A 23,039-nucleotide genomic window follows, 5' to 3' on the forward strand; every position below is an offset into this window, starting at 1 on the left:
ACTTTTCTTTTCAGCTTGGCTCCTACATCAATTATGAAAGGGCAAATTATAGTCTATTATACTGGTAGGAGCCTCCTGGTTACACCAGCCCACATGGGATTATTGTGTCCGTCGTGCAGGGAGGGGCTGGGTGGGGAGGGAGGGAGGGGCTGGGTGGGGAGGGGAGGGTGGGGAGGGGCTGGGTGGGGGGGCTGGGTGGGGAGGGTGGGGAGGGTTTCTGGGTGGGGAGGGTGGGGCTGGGTGGGGAGTGGGAGGGGTGGGGCTGGGTGGGGAGGGGCTGGTCACCCCGTGGTGCCCTTATAAAACTCAACGTTTAACCAACTCACGCCGACTTGTGCCCGCCCCCACAGTCGGGCATATTTGCGGAATACACCACGCTGCCGTTGACCCTGGCCATTGACCGAGCAACCCAACGTTCCTACCAGCTCCCTCCGCAGGAATGTGTTTGTGTACAAAATATGTTCAGGAGCTAAATGCCAAAGTGGAGGTCTGATATCCCCACGAGAGGGCCCCAGGAGAGAGCCCATATACTGTTCATATTCGACCGTTGAAGGAGCGAAGGCCACATTACTTTACCATATGATGGAGACGATAGTCTTCTTGGAGCTCACCTGTTACGTGTTGTCATGTTACCTTGAATACAGGTAATATGTACCCTTTAGGCGAAATGGACATCGTTAAATCGAAATCAGATATCATAACTAAAACAATGATAGCTGGATACACCAGCTATCATCTGTGCTATTAACACTACCTTATGTATTGTATCGTACCTTATGTACTGTGCATGCAAACCTCGTTTGTCAATCCACTGTTGGTTGAGGGCCTCCCCATGCCGTGCGGGTCATGGGGGTTATTCGACCACACTTAACCATGTTTGAAAGTTGTGATGTGGAGGCAAGGTGAATAGATTTGGGAGCGTAGATATACCTGTAAAGTAACATGTACTGCATTTTTCTAAGCTGTCCTTTGCTTACATTACAGCACTAATCTGACGAGTTTTGCTACATTCCGGGTGATTTAGCAATTTTTCAAAGTTACCTTATACAGTACTGTAAGTTTAAGCAAAATGCGGACCACGATGCACTGCTCCCAGAACTGCTGATGGTCTGTTGGGTAATTAACAAAAGCTCAATGTTTTGAAAACATTTTTGCGTGTTATTGGAAACCTACGGTGTTATTTCCAGGTCAACACTATTTATCCGTTCGGATGGGTTTCTCTCACAATGTCAACGTGTTTTTGTCGAGGTCAGCTGCTCTCCAAGCTGGCATGGAGCGACTGGGGCTCTCGTTGCGCCTCGCGTCCACTCACGCTACGGACAGAGCAATGTGCATGTTAACTCTGAGTGCGTCCCGAGCGAAGGGCACCGAGCGCAGAGTAAAGCCAAAACGAAGATTATTTTGGTTGTTTACACACCTTTCGTGGCACAAATCTGGCACTCGTAGGGCAATCGTCGCGTTAATACTCACCGTGCAAATTCACCGATGAACAAAACAAATTATTGCGTTAATTGTCCTTGAGAGCCTCAACAATACCTTTTTTGGGGATGTGTGGTGCCACAGTGACGGGGCCGCTCTGCCGAGCCAGGGAGCCGCCCGGCTTCCCCCACCGCACTGCCCCCCATCACCCCCCCCCCCCCCACATAAGCACACACCCGCACGCATTCCCCCCCCATAGAGCTGGAAGGGAAGGTCACCTGATAGACCGGTTTTTATCCGAGAAACCCTTATCGGGAATAACTCTCACGGTTTCCGGCGATCAGGGAATTGGATGACCTCCCCCGTGCTACGTGGCACCGCGGCGCTGCGGCCAGCCTTAATATGGTGTGGTCGCGGCGTGGGGCATTCGGCCACCGCGGTTGAGGCGCATTTCCCCCCACACACGCGAGTATCGACGGGGCAGGCAGAGGGAATAAGTATTGTGATAGAGGAGCATCGTTAGAAAACACGCAGCGCATCTGAACGCATAATCAGGCACCCCCGCACAGGCAGCGGAGGGACGACGTAATTACGCTCGGGCACGCAGGCACCATTATTAGGGGAGTTAAAGAATAAGGCTATTAGTATGAATAACCTGGAGAGCGGGGGCACGCGGGCAGCCGTGCACAAATTCCTACGGCGCACCTTTGTAATGGACGCCGCCGCATGAACCTCGATGATGGGGGCCTGCGTGAGAAAGGGATTAATTAGGATTTACGAGCCCATTGTTCAGCGCAGCACCCCTTTGAGGTAGGGAGAATAAATAGGGGGGCGCAAGGGGGAAGGGGCGCGCTTCTCTCCAGGCCAGCGGACCAGCAGCAGCTGCAGCCAGCGACCCGGACGTCCGTGCGACGTATCGAGGTACCTCCACGGGCGCCAAACAGTGAGTGGGGAGGTGAGGTAGGATAATAGCCGATAAATAGGGAATAGGTACCGGTTTAGTGGAATAGGCCAGCCTCGTCGACTCACTGATTCAACATTAAGTTACCAGGGAATAAATCATTAATAGCGAAGCGTGGTCTCGCGTGATCTTGTCGTGCAGTGTGAGCGCGTGGGGAAGCGTGTGTACGCAGTGGTTCTGTAGTGCTGCGGCTCGCCTCGGGGGAGCGCTGCGCAGAGCGGTGCGCGTGTGGGTGCGCGTGTGTTCACTACGTATATGACACAGGTGTGCGATCACAACGTGAGTGCTCCGTGTTGAGTGAGTGCCGCGCAGAGCTGTGTGTGGGTGTGCGCGTACGTAAATTAACCATGCCGGCTACGCGGACCCGCGGTGGAGGGGAATCCTCGGGCGACGGCTCCCACACCACGGGTGGGGAACCTAGCAGCGGGGGGGCGATTGATGATGCTTGCCCGGCCGTTAACATTATCGAGGGAGGGATCTCGGGGGCTAGCAACCCCCACATATTGGTGTCAGAAACGGGACGATCCCCCGCACCCCCAAGGGAAAGAGGCCCCCCAACCCAGGTTAAAATCAAATGCACATTTACAGGCAAAGGAATTCCATCATGGAAATCGTTTTCCCGCAGCATCAGGGGGGCTAAAAAGGTTAATGGGTGGTCGGATGAGGAGGCGTTGCAGCAGTTAGAACTACATTTAGATGGACGGGCAGCCGACTTTGTGGAAGCTTTGCCCGCAAGCACACAAACTCAGTGGGAAAATTTAATGTGCGAACTCGAACGGCGCTTCGGCGCCTATGGCGAGGAGGATGCGCAGGCGGCCTTAGAGGCACGCCGCCGCCAGGCCGGCGAGGATCTGCGAGATTACGCCAAGGACGTACGTATGTTGACCCAGCTCGCGTACCCGGAGCACGAGGCGAAAGTAATTGAGAGCCTCGCCGCCGGGAAGGTCCAGCGATATTTGGCACGCACCCCGTGGTGGCAGCCAAATATAGACGGTGCACGCCTCTCCTTTAACACACTTGTCGAGCGTGCGCGTAAATGCGAGAAGCTCTCTGGTGAGCGCGCGCAGCCTCGAGGGAGGGGACGAGAGTGCGCCGTAGCGAGCCTACTCGAGGAGGAGGAGCTCGCCATCGCAGGAAGGGGACGGGCAAGGGAGCCCCAGAGACCCAGCGAGAAAACCCCGGGGTGGGTAGCTGGGTTACAGGCCGGCATGGGAGATACGATAACCCAAGTAGACGATAAAATGAGCCGAAATATGGCCAAGCTACAGTCTACCATTGAGACTGAGATGGGGTACTACGCTCGACCGTAGGGGGGCTGGCCGGGAGGGTAGCCCAATTAGAGTCCGGTGTGGGACGACTGCATACTGGGGGAGGGATAGTGAGCGGACAGGGGACCCGCTACGGAGCCGCCCCCCCACCCCGGGCATGTTATATGTGCGACCGCCGAGGGCATCTAGTGAGAGACTGTCCTGAAATCACCCGAGCTAGGCAGACGCGGGGGTTAAACTCCAATGCCCCCTAGAAAGCGGACCAACTAGGGGTGCAATCGACGCGGTCCCGATACAAATATACGATAATGAGAATAATGGCGAGCGAGTGATCTCCACACAGGTTCCAGCAACAACGCCCACAGAAACGGTGACTCCTGGCGACTGGCTATGGGAGCTGGTGGCGGGGATCACGGGGGCCACGTCGCTGGTGGAAGGGGAGGCAAACGGAGTGCGTACCCGAATCCTGCTGGACACGGGGGCAGTGGCCTCGCTCGTGAGCGCAGCGCACTGCAGCGCGATCGGGGTCGACGTGCGTCACCTGCAGGCCCCGGACCGCGCGCTGCACACGGCGAGCGGAGCCGGAATGGGGTTGCTGGGGAGAACCACCCTAGAGGTCCGCATAGGCAGCCAGGTGTGCACCCAGGAGTTCTACGTGTCGAGTGCGTTGTGTCACGAGTGTATCGCAGGTACCGACCTCTTAGAACGGCTGGGACTCAACGTGCAACCCCGCCAGCGATGCGCCACCATGGAGAGCAACGGCGAGCGGATACCGTTCCTGGGACGAGAACCGACGCGCCCCCGCTTCGCACCTGTGGCCGCTATCCTGGCGACGGCAGTCACCATCGGCCCGCTCACCGAGATGCTGGTGCCGGTGGCAACATCCCCCACCGACCCCGCGCTCCGACCATCAGGGGAGGTAATGCTAACTCCTCACCCGGAGTTGGCAAAACGGTATGGGGTCGTGGGATCCGCCACGTTGGTAAACGCAGATGGGGACCGATTGTTTATGCGGATGTTTAACCCCCACAGTACCCCAGCGATACTACGGCGGCGCACCCCGATAGCCACCGTACACCCCCTGCACGCACGCCACTCTAACGACTCGGTGTTCGCACTCTGGGCTGAGGACCCCGGGCGTCCTGAGGGTGACCAGGACCTGGCCTGGCGAGTCGGCCTGACTCCCCGAGCCGAGGTCGTTCCCCTGCTCGACGCGTTACATGTACCATGGGCGGATTTACCTAAGGGAGAGGCCGATCGGCTGCGCGAGTTACTGCGGGAGTATGCCGACGTATTCAGTGAACACGACTCGGACGTGGGCCGGACCGATCTTGTTAAGCACCAAATTGATACCGGTGCAGCCCGACCCATCAAACTCCCTGCGTACCGAGTGGGCGCACCCGAACGCGCCCAAATCAAAGAGGCAGTTGGGGACATGCTTTGCGATAACATAATTCAGCCCTCGGCGAGCCCCTGGTCAGCCCCAGTGGTACTAGTAACGAAAAAGGATGGGTCAACCCGGTTCTGCGTCGATTACCGTAAACTAAATGCAGTCACGCTCGGCGATGCCTTCCCCATACCCCGCATCGACGACACCTTCGACAGTCTCACAGGAGCGCGGTATTTTTCCACCCTCGATCTGGCGTCCGGTTACTGGCAGGTGGAGATGACGGAGGAGGATCGGCCAAAAACAGCATTCACCACCCCGATGGGCCTGTTTGAGTTTCGAGTGTTGCCGTTCGGACTCACTAACGCGCCCGCGACGTTCCAGCGGTTGATGGAGTTGGTGATGCGGGGCTTGCAGTGGGAACAGTGCCTGATTTACTTGGACGATGTGATAGTGTTCAGTAGATCTTTATCTGAGCATTGGTCCAGGCTTCGAGAGGTGTTCCAGCGACTGCGAGCGGCTCATCTCAAGCTCAAGCCGCGTAAGTGTTACATTGCGCAGCGCGAGGTGGGGTACCTCGGACACCGAGTCAGCGAGGCAGGGGTGAGCACCGATCCCGAGAAGGTGCGTGCCGTAGTGGATTGGCCGCGGCCGAGGAACCTGACGGAGATCAGGGCATTCTTAGGACTCGCCACTTATTACCGTCGATTTGTAAAGGGATTCAGTGAGATTGCACGCCCCCTCACCCAACTCACCTCCCCTAAGAACCCCTATCAGTGGTCGGAGGCCTGTCAGACGGCTTTCACCACACTCAAATACCACCTCACCCACATCCCCACCTTGGCTTTCCCAGATTTCACCACCGATTTTATTTTGGACACTGACGCCTGCAGCAGTGGGCTGGGCGCGGTGCTGTCGCAAGTGCAGGGTGGGACGGAGCGGGTCATCGCGTACGCCAGTCGGACCCTGAGCGGGGCCGAGCTGAACTATTGCGTAACCCGTCAGGAACTGTATGCCGTGATTTTCGCGTGTAAACAGTTCCGACCGTACTTGTACGGCAGGAGATGTCGTGTGCGCACCGATCATTATGCACTGCAGTTCCTCCTTACATTCAAGGAACCGCGGGGGCAGATGGCTCGATGGCTGGCGCAGGAGTACAACCTGCAGATCGAGTACCGAGCGGGGCGGACACACGCGAACGCGGACGCCTTGTCAAGACGGCCCGCGGTGCGCGCTGAGACGAGGGAGGGAGACGCCTGCCCGTGCTTCACGGGGGGACGCTGCCGCCAGGCAGCAGAACCCAAAGAGCGCGCAGAAACTAAACTCCCCCCCCCCGAGAGAGAGTGCGGTGTGCGCCACAGGAACCCCTGCAGAAGGAGCCCGGGGACAGACGGATCATCCCACCCCAACCGGGCGGATCCAAGAGGATGTCGGCTGCGCCTTCCCGGGCTTGGACGACGAGCAGCTACGACAAACCCAGCAGCGGGATCCGGACCTGGCGGCGGTGGAGGCGGCACTGCGAGAGAAGAAGGATGCACTACCAGGGCCCTGGAGCGGTTTGTATGCCCGGTTGTGTGTAGAAAACGGGGTGGTGAGGGAACTGGCCGACGCTGGGCAGCCGGGGTGCATCTGCGTTCCCGCCCATGTGCGACCCCCAACTACTACGACTGGTACACGACCACCCGCTCGGGGGCCATGATGGGGAACGGCGCACCCGGGAGACTCTGCGTCGCCAGTATCTCTGGCCTAGATTGGCGCAAGATGTGGCCGCCTGGGTGCAGGGCTGCCGGGCCTGTCAGCAGTGTGGGCAAAAACCGGCGAGGTACCAGGTACCCCTGAGGCCGTTCCGAGTCAGTCGGACGAATCAGTTGGTCGGAATCGACCTGCAGGGGCCCTTTCCACGATCCCACCGGGGCAACCGATATATTCTCGTAGCGGTGGAGTACTTCACCCGCTACCCCGTAGCGGTGGCTATCCCGGATAAAACAGCCCTCGTAGTGGCCCGGGCCTTCGTGGAAAACTATGTACTTAAGGATCCCCGAACGAGTCATTACAGACCAGGGTAGTGAATTCGAGGCCGAACTATTCCAGGCGCTGTGCCGAGAGTTCGGGATCCAGAAGGACCGAACCACGGCGTATCACCCCCAGGCGAACGGGATGGTAGAGAGGATGAACCAGACTCTGGCCGGGAAGCTTAAACGCATGGCGGCCGCGAATCAACAGGACTGGGACGAACACCTCCCCTATGCCCTGTTCGCCTACACCACCACCGTTCACACATCTACAGGACAGACCCCGTTCCTAATGATGTTTGGTCGCGAGTCTCGCCTGCCCGCAGATCTGCTGTTCGGTGTCCCTCCGCCGCAACGGGAGGAAGGGAGCCACCCCGTGGAGCACTTGCTGGAGACCCTCTGAGGGGCCAGGGGCCGAGCCTACCCGCACGGAGAGGCCGCGCACCAGCGGCAAGAGCAGGGCGCCCGACCCCGTATGGAGCCCCCCTTCTACACTGGGGCTCCGAGGTGTGGCTGTACACTCCCCGCATCGGTGCCGGACAGGTGGGGAAGCTGACCACCTACTGGCGAGGACCCTGGATTGTGAGACGGCAGATCTCACCATGGATGGTGCTGATTCAGGGAGGAGAGAGGGGCCGGGAGATGGTGGTCAACATCCGCCGACTGAAGCCATGGCGAGCAACCCCCGAGGGGGGGAGCCCCGCCGTCCAAGTACCCCGAAACCCCGGGGTCCCCCCACCCTCCGTGCCCGGGGGCCTCGCGCAGTATATGGGCCCCACGGAGCCCCGGGCTCTGAGGGGCCCTGGGCGGGGCCGGGGGCGACGAGGACGGCGACCCCTAAACCCCACCGCCTCTGAGTTTGTTCCCCAGCCCGCAGGTGCCAGGGGCCGAGGGGAGCCGTTGGAATGGAGGAGGAGACCACCGCCGGAGCCCCAGGAGACGGAGCCGCCACCCCCGAGGCCAGCCACAAGGGCCGGGCGAATCCCGCGGACCCCGCGGCGATACCTCGTGGGGGCAACCCAGGCGAGGTGCTCCAGTCAACCCGGGACGTGGACTGGCACCCCGGGGGGCTATGTGGTGCCACAGCGACGGGGCCGCTCTGCCGAGCCAGGGAGCCGCCCGGCTTCCCCCACCGCACTGCCCCCCATCACCCCCCCCCCCACATAAGCACACACCCGCACGCATTCCCCCCCCCATAGAGCTGGAAGGGAAGGTCACCTGATCGACCGTTTTTTATCCGAGAAACCCTTATCGGGAATAACTCTCACGGTTTCCGGCGATCAGGGAATTGGATGACCTCCCCCGTGCTACGTGGCACCACGGCGCTGCGGCCAGCCTTAATATGGTGTGGTCGCGGCGTGGGGCATTCGGCCACCGCGGTTGAGGCGCATTTCCCCCCACACACGCGAGTATCGACGGGGCAGGCAGAGGGAATAAGTATTGTGATAGAGGAGCATCGTTAGAAAACACGCAGCGCATCTGAACGCATAATCAGGCACCCCCGCACAGGCAGCGGAGGGACGACGTAATTACGCTCGGGCACGCAGGCACCATTATTAGGGGAGTTAAAGAATAAGGTTATTAGTATGAATAACCTGGAGAGCGGGGGCACGCGGGCAGCCGTGCACAAATTCCCACGGCGCACCTTTGTAATGGACGCCGCCGCATGAACCTCGATGATGGGGGCCTGCGTGAGAAAGGGATTAATTAGGATTTACGAGCCCATTGTTCAGCGCAGCACCCCTTTGAGGTAGGGAGAATAAATAGGGGGGCGCAAGGGGGAAGGGGCGCGCTTCTCTCCAGGCCAGCGGACCAGCAGCAGCTGCAGCCAGCGACCCGGACGTCCGTGCGACGTATCGAGGTACCTCCACGGGCGCCAAACAATGAGTGGGGAGGTGAGGTAGGATAATAGCCGATAAATAGGGAATAGGTACCGGTTTAGTGGAATAGGCCAGCCTCGTCGACTCACTGATTCAACATTAAGTTACCAGGGAATAAATCATTAATAGCGAAGCGTGTTCTCGCGTGATCTTGTCGTGCAGTGTGAGCGCGTGGGGAAGCGTGTGTACGCAGTGGTTCTGTAGTGCTGCGGTTCGCCTCGGGGGAGCGCTGCGCAGAGCGGTGCGCGTGTGGGTGCGCGTGTGTTCACTACGTATATGACACAGGTGTGCGATCACAACGTGAGTGCTCCGTGTTGAGTGAGTGCCGCGCAGAGCTGTGTGTGGGTGTGCGCGTACGTAAATTAACCATGCCGGCTACGCGGACCCGCGGTGGAGGGGAATCCTCGGGCGACGGCTCCCACACCACGGGTGGGGAACCTAGCAGCGGGGGGGCGATTGATGATGCTTGCACGGCCGTTAACATTATCGAGGGAGGGATCTCGGGGGCTAGCGACCCCCCACAGATGATCCTGGATTCGATCGATTTCAAATTGTATTATTTTCCGTGTGGTGTAATTCAGGGTACCCAGACGAAACCTCAGCAATACATGGAGTTAATATGTAAAAATCCAAACAGACAGATCAGACACATACTTTATTAACTGCTGTCTACTGGCCACCTCCTCACGCTGCAGCTTGAAATTCGCATGCACATATTGAGTGATGTTTGCGTGATCCACCAATCCTCACTCAGAAGCGCCAGATTAGCAGACTGTGATCCTATTAGTGCCCTATTGTAAAGCTGTTTTTGTCATCTCTTTCAAGTACCAGTGTGGTGTAGGCAGCATTAATCAATTCCGTTCCAACTGCTGTAGCTCTGGGCTCTTTCCTCGTCCAGCTGAAGGTAGTTTTGTGCGAGTATGTGCACCGAAATCTGGTGCCAAACCCATTCTCAGGACGTTCGCTCTGACTTCTGCATAGTTACTATGAGGCAATTGTCTCAACCACCTCACTGTAGAAATATAGTTGTTGCTCTACATCATTATACGCCGTATGAAGAAGACGACTTAAGTGTTGTCAAGAGCCTAAAGATATTTAATGATTCACCCCATCCAAGTGAACCTTATTTTCAAGGATATGCTCTTTGGACAGCGTTGTGTTCCTTGCACGTAAATTTGTTTTTCCACACCTACAATGTTCCCATTTTTTAAATGCCTCGTGGTCGATGTCTTAATGTATATGCTCAGTGGCGTAACTACATAATTAAGCTCAGGGAGTGCGGTAATCGGTTAGGTGGGACCCCAATATATGCTATGTGCCGCACCTGGCCCAACACTATTTTAAAAAACAAATATCTCATGGTGGTTGTCAAGGGGGCCCCAACTCGTAGCTTTGGCCACCAGAGAGGCCAAGGCACCCCCTGTCGCCACGCTAATTACGGTACTGTATATGCTTGTTTGTTTTGCCCACAGGGTATTGAGTTAAAGCAATGCAATCACCTGTAAACTGGTATAGTGAAATATTCTACAGTGGATCTAAATAATGGGGTGGAGCGGCAGCGTAGTGCACTGCCGCTTTGAACCCGACTACCTGGTTTCGATTCCTGGCTAAAACTTACAGTAGCAGATATATGGACTAGCTTTGGGCCTCCCCTAGGTCAACTCAGCCTTACATATGGGTATCTGGTGCCATTTTTAAACATCCGCACTGGGGCGACAAAGACATTTCAGGATGTTATTGGCCACACCACGACCCTCATTTCCAATAGAGGCTCTGCATTTAACATAATACTGTACCTGTTAATAGGTTAATAAGGCATGGTGAGAGAGAGAGCAACCAAAACAACGGGTTTACCTGAGGGTTAGACATGTTAACATGCAAGTCGGATTTCATGTTGCTAGGCACCGTAGTTGTATAAACAGACTCCGCAGGGTTCAATGTGCTTTATTTATCATGGGTCATGGGTCAGTGGCATGGTTGGTGTGGTTGACTAACACAAGTCTCCTGCCTCCGCGGGGTCAATGTGCTTGACTATGGATCAACCGAAGGGTTAGTGTAGTTGACTCCCAATGGGTCAACCCTGGATCAGTGTGGTTGACACATAATGGTTCATCCTAGGTTTGGTGCGGTTGACTTCCAATGGGTCAAACCTAGCTCAGTGTAGTTGACTTCCAATGGGTCAACCCTGCTTCAGTGTGCTTGGGTCTTACAGTGGCTCACGTGGAAGGTCAGGGGGGAGGGGTTCGTGCCTGTGGGGTTCGTCTCACAGCGCCCTCTGCCGGCCCAGCGTCCTCGGGCCCAGGCAGGAGACCCCTACAGTCCCCGAGCCGGGGCTTTCTGGACGACGAAACCTCCCCTCCCTCCTTCCTTCCTCCATTTTTTAAACTAACGCCGCGCTTTGAGGGCGGAAAAAAAGACAACCCCGAGATACGCAGCCAATCTCAATTTGTTGAGTAGGGGAAAGAAAGTGAACTCGCGAAGACAACATCGAAAAAAGTACACGCGTAGAAAAATAAATCGTTCGCAATCATATATAAGACGTAACAAATAAAATAAAAAGTTACTGCGATCGTCATGGACAGGATTTGAACCTGTGCGGGGAGACCCCATTGGATTTCGAGTCCAACGCCTTAACCACTCGGCCACCATGACACACAAGGAAAACAGCAGTGGAAGCTCCTTTTGAGCGTGGCCACCGATGGCCGGGGGGAGGGCCTCATGTTGGCACCAGAAGGAAATAATTCGTTTGGTGGGTGATACTGCTGCTACGTTGACGAGTCCTGCACAAGCACAACAATTACAAACCCTACAACAACACTGTGGCCTCAAAAGGCCATGACAACATGTATAACCGACGCTGTTGCTCATGGGGAATTCGCTGCTGCTCTTGCCGATTTGGTTGGCTTCTCCACTGCTGGATGGGTTCTCAGGAATTCTGACGGGGCGACGACCTTCCCCGCTTGCCCAGCTCAACTCTGGGGCTCTGTCAGTGGCAGTCGTGACTTGTCAGGGAGCTCTCCGTCCTCGAGTAACTCCAGCAGTCACCAAATGAATCCGTGTTGCAATCATTCGCTTACATTTTTTACATACAATGGGCTTTCACGACCGACGTTAAATGGTTCATAATGTATTCAGGGTTCGATCGTCGTGTAGGTGCGTCATTGTTTATCTGTAACCCTTCACCACCCGACAGAGTCGAATCAAGTTGTCTCGCGAGTTTCGTTCACCCAAAATTAACTAATTATGAATAACAAATTAGCCTCGTTTTAGAGAATATAATCGTGCTTTCAATTGTAGTTGGTGTGTAATGAGACGGTTTTTAAATAACTGAACCCGTCTTATTACAGCCTGGGCACCCATCCACGGACCAAATAAAATCTCATTCGACGTGTCATGGGTCACGCCAATCTCGAGAATCTCTATCAATCCGACTTATTTTGACCTTCCATGCACTCCTTTTGATTCAATTGAGGAGACCCCATAACCTGATAGGGTCACACTGAGGGCTCATTACTTGAGCGCGCGCATAAATCCAGTTCATTTTAGCATTTAAAAAAATCATGCTCGCAACTACTTTGGCTAGTGAGTTGATTTTTAGATAATTAAAATGCATATGTAATATATTACAAATGATTGATTTGCATATTTTAATTCATTTTAACGGATCAAGATGTGGCTAATGGATAGTTGGGAGGGGGTGGTTGGGAATTTGAAATTTGTCCGGGAAGGATGTGGAACTCACCTAATGCTGCACAAAACCATTGTCACTTTCTGGGAAATATAATTTGTGGCCACAGAGAAAGGATCTCGTAAACACTACTTCCCACCTTATACCACGGAAAGCGGATGTTTTTGTATCTGTAGCCCTTTTAACAGGATGTGACCCAAATACAAATTCGATTTTGTAGACAAAACATTTTGGGTAAAAGTAATAACTTTTATTTGGCCACTAGAGGGCTGTCTCAACATACAATCCTCATGCTTGCTTCAATAATTCTGTACTACTCGCAGCCCACACGTCATCTGGACGTGTTCGTTCGTCCGTCCCTCCAGCCAGTCAGTATGATATAGTATGTTGGTGCTCAATGTAGCAAAATAACATTCAAGGGAAACTATATTGCCATTTGAATGCCCTGTCCAAGTTGATTGAGAAAGGTTATCGCAAAGAGCATTTCAGGACTAATCTATATTTTGACCTAAAACTTTTGTGACTGCAGGAATTAATATTCTTGGTTCTTTCGGTAAAGTCACTTAAGAATTCATAAAACTATCCTGGAAAAAGTGGTCTTCATAAAACACATCCCATTTAAAATTAGTATTTCTAAAATAAAATCTGCAGGGATTTCCCCTGAGACCGAATGATGTATATTGCAAATGCTGCCCTGCTCTATGAATTAATCAAACGCATACAGTTTAGGGGCAGTAGCTGGATTTCATGTTTCTCGCGAGGAATAATAATCTGCTTGGCCAAATATACTATTCTATACTTAAAATTCTATTGAAGTCCTTGACATTGCCAGATTACACGAGAGACTTCATGTGCAATTATCACATTGCCATTGCATTTCAATTCTCACTAATTTTTCCAAACTAAGTTACAACAAGCAGTCATGCAAGCATATGCATGACTGCTCCAAATTATGATCTTCCCATCAATAATTTAACGAGAACTGCGGTGGTGGCCCAGGCATGATGTGTTGTACATTCAGTATTTGATTTGTTTTACTATTTTATTTCCGACTACCTTATGGTGTGTTTGTGAGTGGTGCTCTTAGGACGTTTGTGACACGGAAAGTAGTCTCACTGGATCAAGTGGAAGGGCAACACGTTCTATTTACAAATGTACCAATGCATGCTGTTGCACTCCATGCAAGCTGCTGCACTCAGAGTAATGCAGTATAAATCACTATAAAAGTGCAGTTAACCAGTTAACCACCATCCATGATGGATATGCCACAGGCAGACCCATCAAATTCATAAAAGCAAGGAGTTTTTGTTTTCCTTTTTGGCAGAATTTATTCTTGCATTATTAACTGCAGTATTTAAAAACAAGTTGAATATAAAACAACAAGTGTTTTAATCGAAGCTAAAAAAAACTCAAACATAGAAGTATTCAGTTATTGTAATTGGAAAAAAACCACATGAACATAGAGGAATTACTGGAGTTTAAAGCTTATCAAATAAAACATGCCGCAAGCAGCACGTCAGGTAAATAAAAAAATATCCAGACATTTTAATGCTCATTTGTATGAACAAGCCCACCAATCGCCTGAGAGCTGACTGAATCATTCATAAGAAGCAAATCCAGCAAAGTTTATCATGAATTGTGTGGATTGATAAACACAGACTGACCGGGAGGTGAGTGGACATATTTGTGAAAACAAGCTATGCTAATGTACATCACATTTACGTGCAAAGCCAGTCAGTCTATACTGGATACACTAAACGCAGTGATATAGTACATTTAAAATAAAATTATCAATGGTATATATTTTGTCATAATTAATATTTATGCCAGTGTCAATCAGCAATATAGCCGCATTTTCGATGCTTCTTAATCACTTGTTATGACAGACAAAACACTTTTCGGTGTAATCTGGAAGATAATCAAAAAATATAACCACAGGCAAGTCGAAAATAGAATACGGTAAGTAGATTATATTGTTCAGATGTTTAGAAACCCGTGCTATATCAAACTTACGTACACTGATACAGCTGTTGTCTAAGTTGTTAAATAGATGTACCGCTACATAAATGTACACCCATGGCCATACACCCTGAAGCAGACAATATATTACACAGTACAAGCCATATTTCTCTACATCTTAAGTTCTCTTTTCATCAGAAATTATTTACCGTTTTAAAACAGACGCCACACTTCATCATTATCAGAACCCACATTTACAGACACATCAGCTGGGCTCACACGTCTGATGAAAAATATCAATGAAGTTAGTGCAGAGATTTTTCTTACATTGTATAGAAGTACATTTTTACAAGGCAATATTGTGTATACGTACAACTGAAAGTGCACCATTTATGCCTACAATCCATTAGCAATAATATATCTAAGAATAAGCCTTGGAATTTAGTTTAAAACTCATTTGCCATCGACAGATGTATAAACATTGCTTCTAAATATGCTCTAATAACATACCCAGAAATTACATAATACCATATTACACTGCTGTATATCATGTACAAACCTTTAAATGATGCAAGGGACTTATTGAAAAGTACTAATGCCCAACATTAAATTACAGTTCAATAAAAATTAAGTAAAAAAAACAATAGGTACATCAGAGGATGCGTAAAATGTGGTAAGCCCAATAGGAATACATTAGTGGCGATTCAAAAGCGTCAGAGTGGTGTGATTTTAATCACAAAGGCACAATTTTTCAAGTGTAAGCAAACAAGCATGCTGAAGTCTGACATTGAGTTTTCAGCAAAAGGCAAAGGTAGTGGATTCTTGCATGGGAGACTGTTAATAGGTCTATTATTCGAGTGCTGCTTTTGGACAATAAAATCCAATGTATGGCCGGCCAATGACACTCTTTGCCTAGCTACATTGCTATGCTTTGCACAGTTTACACTCCTAAGCATTTGTGGACGTAGACTTTTTAAAATACGCTTTACATATATAAGGCTAAGTTAAGGAAGCATGGGCTATCCTGACTAAATATGTGAATGAATATCTTATCATGAGAGCGAGTGTCAAGACGGAGATGTCGTGGATGTTATGTTAGAATCCTGGCGTCTAAACATTATGTACACAAAACCTGCCATTAAGAACTATTGTAACTATTGCATATGCAAATCAGTGTGAAATTAGTCATCTGCATGAGTTTACCACTCACACTAAACAGTAATACACATATGTCAAAGTGTTTTCATGAGCGAATTTCCATCATGCTGGGATTCCCAGGTTAAGGGTCCTTCCGAAGCTTTCAAAAAGTTACTCAAGAAAATCACATAACAAGACATCCCTCAGTTTTTGGAATAAACAACTGCCTGTAGAGTGGGGTCAGGGTAAGGCTGGAATGGGTGGTATGATGTGACGCTACATTTCCTCCTCACAAATGAAGCCCTTGATCGACATACACATTTTAATCGCAGTCAATTTTACTTTATAAACGTAGTAATGTTTCAGTCGTTGCAGTGGAGCTGTGCCATTTTAAGCCAACCTTGTTTTACTGGTTTTAGAAGCATGTTTTGTGAGTGGTCAATATTTGGCCAGTGCACTTGGCGACTGTACAGTCCAGCACACAAATACAATTCGGAAAGTGCACGGGTTTAGTCCGATGGCTACCCCAGGCATCGCAAATAGAAGATGACAGCACGAGGCGAGTGTTGTGCACAGCGGAAGTGGCGGATGGTGGGAGGGTTGGGTGGGGACACGATCAAGGATAGGGCTGGGTGTTCTTTGGTCTTCGGGGAGAGGGTGGAGCGAGTGTGTGCCTCCATGCTTCTCTCAGGAAGCTGGGGAAGAGGAGGATCAAGTCCTGGCCGGGTGTCTCCGGCTACACGGGCACGGTGACCTCCAGCGTGTGGTTCTTGCGCTTGCACACGGGCAGGCTGCCGTTGCGCTGCGTGGCGGTGGCGAAATTCACGTTCACACTCTCCTCGCGGAAATGCACCGGAAACCTTCACGGATCAACAGGGAAGAGGAAAATGAAAACCTCACGACCTTCAAGAGCGGTCTTGCACTCGCTTTTTTAAAATGCACAATGTTGTGAGGACTTACAATTCAATCTAATTGGTTCATTACAAGCAGTAGCATAACTTGCGTTGGGACCCCCTTCACAACCACCATGAGACACGTCTTCAAAAGGATTTGGGTCCCACCTGACCAACTGCCACACCCACTGAGCTGATAAGGAGGTTACGCCACTGATTACAAACATTTCACTGCAGTAACATTGCTGCTTAATGCGCTGCGGACATCTGCTAGCATGTCAAAGACACAAAAGTATCGGTTGTGGCACATGCGTGTGTGAGTACGCATGCAAATATGTGCAGTGGTGGTGCTGCACCATTAGGAGCCCTGAGCAGAAGTTATTTCTGGGGGACTGCCCCTTTCAATTTATACAATCCAAATGAGATGACGTAGGAGATATATATTTTAATTGTTAATTAGTTTGTCATGCTTATAAGGATTTGAAATTTAAATCATATTTGATGCACAAATTTTGTTGTTTTAATGAATCCCGGGGCCCTTCGAGCAGTTTTCTTGGGTTGCTTATGCCCAGCGCAGCCACTGGGTATGGGGGTGCGTGTGTGCGTGTGCGCTGCTTACGCGTTGCAGACGTTCAGCGGTAGCTGCTGGTGCGTGGTCTCCAGCACGGTGCGGTGCAGCTTGGTGAGGAGCTCAACCACGTGCTCGCTCATGAACACAAAGTCCCCCTTCCCTGCCGCTGACGTGCCCTGGCCAAGCCACAACAATGCATGTCCCCCCCATTGGCGGTCATCGTTTCCGAACGACACAGCAACTTGAAACACCTTGTGCCAAACCACTGCCTCAACTGTGCGGCATGAAAAACAACACCAGGTGCTATGGTTTGCATGTTTTATTCAAAGCATATCCTTGGCTTTCAAGTACATTCTGTTGTAAATTTCATGGTCAGCCAGTCTGTTTTGTATTTTAATTTTTTGTATTATTTTCAACCTTTATTGTTGCTAGGGTAAATTTTAGATGGAAGGCATCTAATAATGCATACATTTATAACTGAAAACTAACATGTGCATAAAATCATGCTTGTACTAATCAATTATATTCAATTAATATATGCTGCACGTAGTTGATTCATGTGACCTTTGCAGCCACGAGAGGGGCTAGCTACATTTATCAATGTACATTATTTTAATCGATCTTTCAATTTAATCGGGACCACCAGGGGAGCAATGTTACAAGAATATTAGGAGGTGATTACATTTCATGGCATGTAGCACATGTGAGCTGTATTAATGATGTCCGATGTCTCAACACACAACACTGGAGCTCAGCTTTTGCCTCTCAGCAGCTGTGCACCAAGCCCAGCGGACACCCAACTACACGTGAGTGCCACATCTCACCTAGATGCGGACTACAGGCACGCCGTGGCAGGGCCAGATTAAGGTTCTTGTAGGTCCTAGGCACTTCTGTTTCGTCGGCTTTCAGTAATAACTTTCGACAGTTGGTACTGCCCATGTTACTACCGCCACTGTCACTCGCTTGTTTTAGGCGTACTTTATCCAGCCGCTAGACAGATATCATTACTGATACGTTCATTATTTAGTCTGTGCCCTAATTCGATGGGAGCGCGCTGTGTGCCGCAGATGAGCAGATTTAATTTTAAATTGAGAAAAACAAGGTAAGCTTAAAAATATTTGGAGCGAAAATTTCTTCAACAATTTTTTGACTATGATTATCATATCGAATGAAACAGCTTTAAAAAGGATGACGTTCATTTTCATCGATAACAAATGCAATGTTCTGACAGGACGACCGCATGGCGAGCGCCATATTGCTTTACTTTTGTTGAAGCTTAAATATTTGTTTGGCTATTATTTTAGGTGTACTATGCCTGACTTACGAGTCAACGACTTGTTACCACTGCAAAGAAATTTCAACGAACAGTCATATAAATATATTTATTGAAGAAGATATATTGGTAAAAATTTGTATCATACAAACAAAAAAAATGGTCACATTGTTTTTCCTCTGCCCTTTAGTTTCCGTAGGCCCTAGGCCCAGTGCCTACTGTACACAGTGCCTACTGTGCCTATTGGATAATATGGCCCTGCGCCACGGCAGATGAGGCTAATGCGCGTGTGTGTGTGATCGACGAGGGGTACCTGCTTGACGTGCAGCACGAAGACTCCGTCGGACAGAGCGCTGGTGGACAGGCCATCCACGTCGGCCAGCGACACGAGCGCCTTCATCTGCGCTGTCTTGTGGTCAGCCAGCAGCAGGCTGGTCTTGGTGAGTAATAGGATGCGGACTGCCACCTGCAAGAAACACACGTGGCACACGTGTCTACTACACAAGCACCCTGTCTGAGCAACCTTCTCGCTCACTCTGGGCTTCGTGAAGGAGAAAGTTTTCATCTCTTTGCATGTGGTCACTGCGTAACAATGCCAGATGCTAATGAGGCAAGGCTTTGTGAAATTATGCAGATGTCTTACTGTCTGAAACAAACACCTGTCGGATAAGAGGTGGCCAGCAGATGGTGCTTTAGAAAGTAGGTTGCTGACCAATCTGTATGAATTTTAAATGATATACCCTTCTCAGCATTGGTGTGTTTTTTTCCAGTGACTTCAGTTTTCTCCCGCATAAAATACAGGGTGATATATTTATAAATAGCCACTAAAATAATAGAGGGGGAAATAACATTAGTATGCAAAACCTCCTCATGTCTCCCACCAATCTCAATGCACTTGTTAACTATTTAACACTCTCCTGATACACTTTGTTAAACACAGCGGGTCTGATTTCATCACGATCCATGGGCAGATAGCCCATAGGTGTTCACTGCACATTTCGTAATTTGTTTCCACTTTCCTTTGGCTAAATATGCTCAAGTAGTGCACATCTTTCAGGCACCAATCTCTTATGTCAATTGAGCCATTTTCTGTTAGGTCTGATTTGCTTCCAAGATTAAATGATGCATAAGCTGAGGTCATTGATATCTCAGTGGGGTATCTATAAATATCTCACCAAGTACTCCCTCAGGATTTGGCCCAGCATCCTGGATTAATACTGGACTCTTGGACTTAAAAATGCCAATGTGGCATACTCCATTGCGTAAATAACAGAGATGGGACATTTGTTCAATGTGTGGTGATGACAAGGAAGTTATGCGTGAGTCTCTCAGCCGCTTCGAAAACCTCAAGATGCCTGTGGATGCTTGAGCCCACCTTGCCATTGGCACGGTTGACCTTGTGCAGAGCCTCCGAGTAAAGCAGTTTGTCCTGCACAGATCCTAGTAGCTTCTCGTGCCGAGGCCCCATACCTTCTGGGAGGTACAGCCCTTTGAACAGCTGCCCAACCCTGCAATAGATACAAAGACAATATATTCCATGTTAGGATAGGTGCTTTTAGTGAGCACCTTTGAAGGCTGGCACAACACACGAGGGTGTGGGTGGCCAACACCGTGTCCAGCCATCTTTGTCTCCCCAGTGTTGCTATTTACACACACCACCAGGTACTCGTGTATAAGGCTGAGTCGACCTAGTGGAGGTCCAGTTCAGATATTCGTTACTGTTAATGGTCGTGAGTGGGAATCGAACTTGAATCACCGGATTAGTAGCGCAGAGCACTAACCACCATGCTACCGCTGCAATATGTGCACACGCAGACACAATGATATGTTTGTATGGACAGAGGAGGCTTGCAAGATCCAGTGGCTTGATTTGTGTGTTTAGAATGTTCGTGAAAGAATTTTAGAATTAAGGGGGAGATGCACAGGACCGGGTAAGGTTGCAGAGTCACTCACACGGAGTGGGGGGTTGTGTTGTTTTTTTTGGAGGGGGTGGGGGTATGTTTAGTGAGTGACTCCTCACGTCTGTGGATAGAGCTCCTTCTTGTAACGGAACAGCTCACTGGCATAGAGCTTCTCCTCCAGAATGCCCTTCTGGGTTTCGGTGAGCTGCGAGCGATACACCTTGCACTGCGTTGTCACCACAGGAAAAGATTGTTACACGCACATACAAATACAAAGACACATCAAAGACAACCCCCCCACCCCCGCCAAGAATAGTCTAGATAGGCTGCTGGGGAAAGTGATGTTAGCGAGCGCACACATGAACATGTATCTCCTCAAGTACAATGAAATATACAAATATGGGACATATGCGTCAATCACACCCATGCAGGAATTAACAGTTTTCACACATTATAAACATTATTTTGCCAGTTGGTGTTAAATGCTTCAATTGCATAAATATTGTCAGTGAGACTAAAATAACCAAAGAGCCCAACAATTGCTGGAGCCTCGACTTATTAAACAATATATAAACAGTGTAAAGCTCTCCTTGACTACAGCTCAACTACATGTGATGAAGATGGTCCCTGCCTGGCAGTTGGTGACGTCACTTGATAGCCGGCACTATTCACAGACTCGACTGAAGGCGTTGCCACACACAGCAGCAGCCTTTGTCCGTTACCCATATCGCAAACTCCACATCCCTGACTCCATACAAGCCACCTACATGTGGTTCAGAGGTCGCAACCGGTACCCAGGTACGGGTACGGGTACGGGTACCCGTTTGCGACCTTGGTGCGGCTGGGTACGGGTAGGCCGTGAGTCACTGGTGAGTAACCGTTTGTCACTCATTTCGGGTAGGGTACGGGTAGGGAACGGGTACCCGTACCCGGTCGGGTACGGGTACGGGTACCCATTTGTGACCCTGGTGCGGCCGGGTACGGGTACAGGTAAGGAATCAAAACCCGTTTGCAACCTCTGATGTGGTTGCCACCTATACAGGCTTTCTCTTGATTGTCCTGGTTTTGAGGTAGTCATCCAGGGAAATCTGTAAGTCTTCCTGGGACGTTAAAAGTCGTAATAATATACCACTAAAGTCAATGCACTTCCGTGTAGTTCTCCCCTCTTATGTGATTGAGAGATATGTTTCTTCCCATGATACGTCCTGATCCTTGTACCTCAACAGGTGGCAACCCTCGTCCTGTAGTGTAATCACTCACCCGCCACAGGTGGTGCAAGCGACGCAGGTGCGCGTGCGTGGGTTCCAGGAAGCGTTTGGGAGGGTCCGGCCAGCTTTGGTCTATGGGGGACATGGAAGGCAGGGCAGCCTTCAGATCCAGGAAGTACCTAGACAGCTGTAGGGGAGAGAGGAAGTTTCACGCTTGGATGTGCAATCGGTGACCAAGCAGGATAATGCTGCAAACAATCCGCCCACAGATTGTAAATAAGCCTCTGGGGACCTCATCATAAAATCGATTTACTTTAATGGATTCTGGGCCGATCACATTAACATTTCCTGACATAAGAGCCCTTCTTGGCCCAAGAGGCACCATTAACCCTTTGTCTGTCTACCTAGGGGATCAGACCTCAAGTTATAAAGGTGATAGCACATTATTCTGACTTGGAATTTAGCCCACGATCAATATAAGACTATGATAGAGCGATAAAGGCAACTCTCAATTATCCACGGTAATGGGGGAGGGCTGGCCCGTATAAAATAAAAACAATCAAGGCACATTTTAATAAGGCTATGAAAACACATTTATTGTTTACCTAGTTCAAATGGGGATTAAGACAAAGAATGTGCACCGCCGTTTTGATTGATTCTTACAGTAATTGGTTTTCTTGCCGACATGTTTTCAGTCAAATGGGCACTGTATCTCTGACTCTCATCAACTGAGGAACAACTAACATTTAAACCAGCACACGCATGAAGATGCTTCATTTATGTTTCAACATGCAAGGTTCATCGGAAAGCCGGATAATCGAGATATTACTGTGTACTGCAATGATGTGCACAGCATTACCGTCAGCCATACAAGTGATACAACAGCAACTTTTTATAAAATATCAGAAGAGTACAAACGTTGCTACTCGGCCTATATAGACCAGGAGCCCAGCATCTGTGTCCTGTTCACCTGGTATACTCGGGGATCAAACCTAGAGGGTATAAAACATGGGAACACTGCACTCACGACGGTACCATCTGTGCGGTTTAACACTTACTATTCCCTGCATGGTGAAGTTGCTGATCTTCTTGGCCGCATTGGCTCGGAAAAACTTCCGGTACTCCTTACGCACCTGCACAGACAGCAAGGTGAATCAGTTACCACTCGGTGTCCCGGTAAATTGTGTTACGATGCAGACATTCACTCAAATCTGACCGTATAAGCGGACCCAATGTAGCTGCACATGATTTGCCTCAAGAGCCTCGTGTTTAGCGTTCGCCAGCCCTCACCTGGTAGCCTCTCCAGCCAGCTGCGATTGTGGTGACCGAGTCCTTGCATTTCTTCTCGTGCTTCAACTGTCTGAGAAGTTGTCTCGCCTTAGGTGAAGAAGAGCCATTTATGAAGTGTCGTCATTATTATCATTCTAACCACCACCATCACTGTTTTATTCGTGATGACTACCCCTAAAATCATCATCATGC

General features: G+C 50.2%; 1 protein-coding gene and 1 non-coding gene across 2 annotated transcripts in view; both read right to left on the bottom strand.

The window, feature by feature from the left end:
• Positions 1-11,497: 11,497 nt before the first annotated feature.
• On the bottom strand, positions 11,498-11,579 carry TRNAS-CGA (transfer RNA serine (anticodon CGA)). Its single transcript has one exon. It is a non-coding gene; the product is annotated as a tRNA-Ser (tRNA).
• A 2,338-nt stretch (positions 11,580-13,917) lies between these two features.
• The window catches only part of LOC144728639 (unconventional myosin-Ib-like), a 79,107-nt gene continuing 69,985 nt past the window's right edge, over positions 13,918-23,039 (bottom strand). Inside the window, exons 22-29 of the mRNA XM_078608208.1 lie at positions 22,848-22,934; positions 22,616-22,690; positions 21,610-21,744; positions 20,469-20,575; positions 19,824-19,956; positions 18,762-18,914; positions 17,224-17,351; positions 13,918-16,571 (exon numbers count right to left, since the gene is read on the bottom strand). Of these exons, the coding sequence (XP_078464334.1) occupies positions 16,448-16,571; positions 17,224-17,351; positions 18,762-18,914; positions 19,824-19,956; positions 20,469-20,575; positions 21,610-21,744; positions 22,616-22,690; positions 22,848-22,934 (942 nt within the window). The 3' untranslated portion in view covers positions 13,918-16,447. The remainder of the gene's footprint in view (positions 16,572-17,223; positions 17,352-18,761; positions 18,915-19,823; positions 19,957-20,468; positions 20,576-21,609; positions 21,745-22,615; positions 22,691-22,847; positions 22,935-23,039) is intronic.

The sequence above is a fragment of the Lampetra planeri genome, chromosome 2 (genome assembly GCF_965212315.1).
Source record: "Lampetra planeri chromosome 2, kcLamPlan1.2.h2, whole genome shotgun sequence".
NCBI lineage: Eukaryota > Metazoa > Chordata > Hyperoartia > Petromyzontiformes > Petromyzontidae > Lampetra > Lampetra planeri.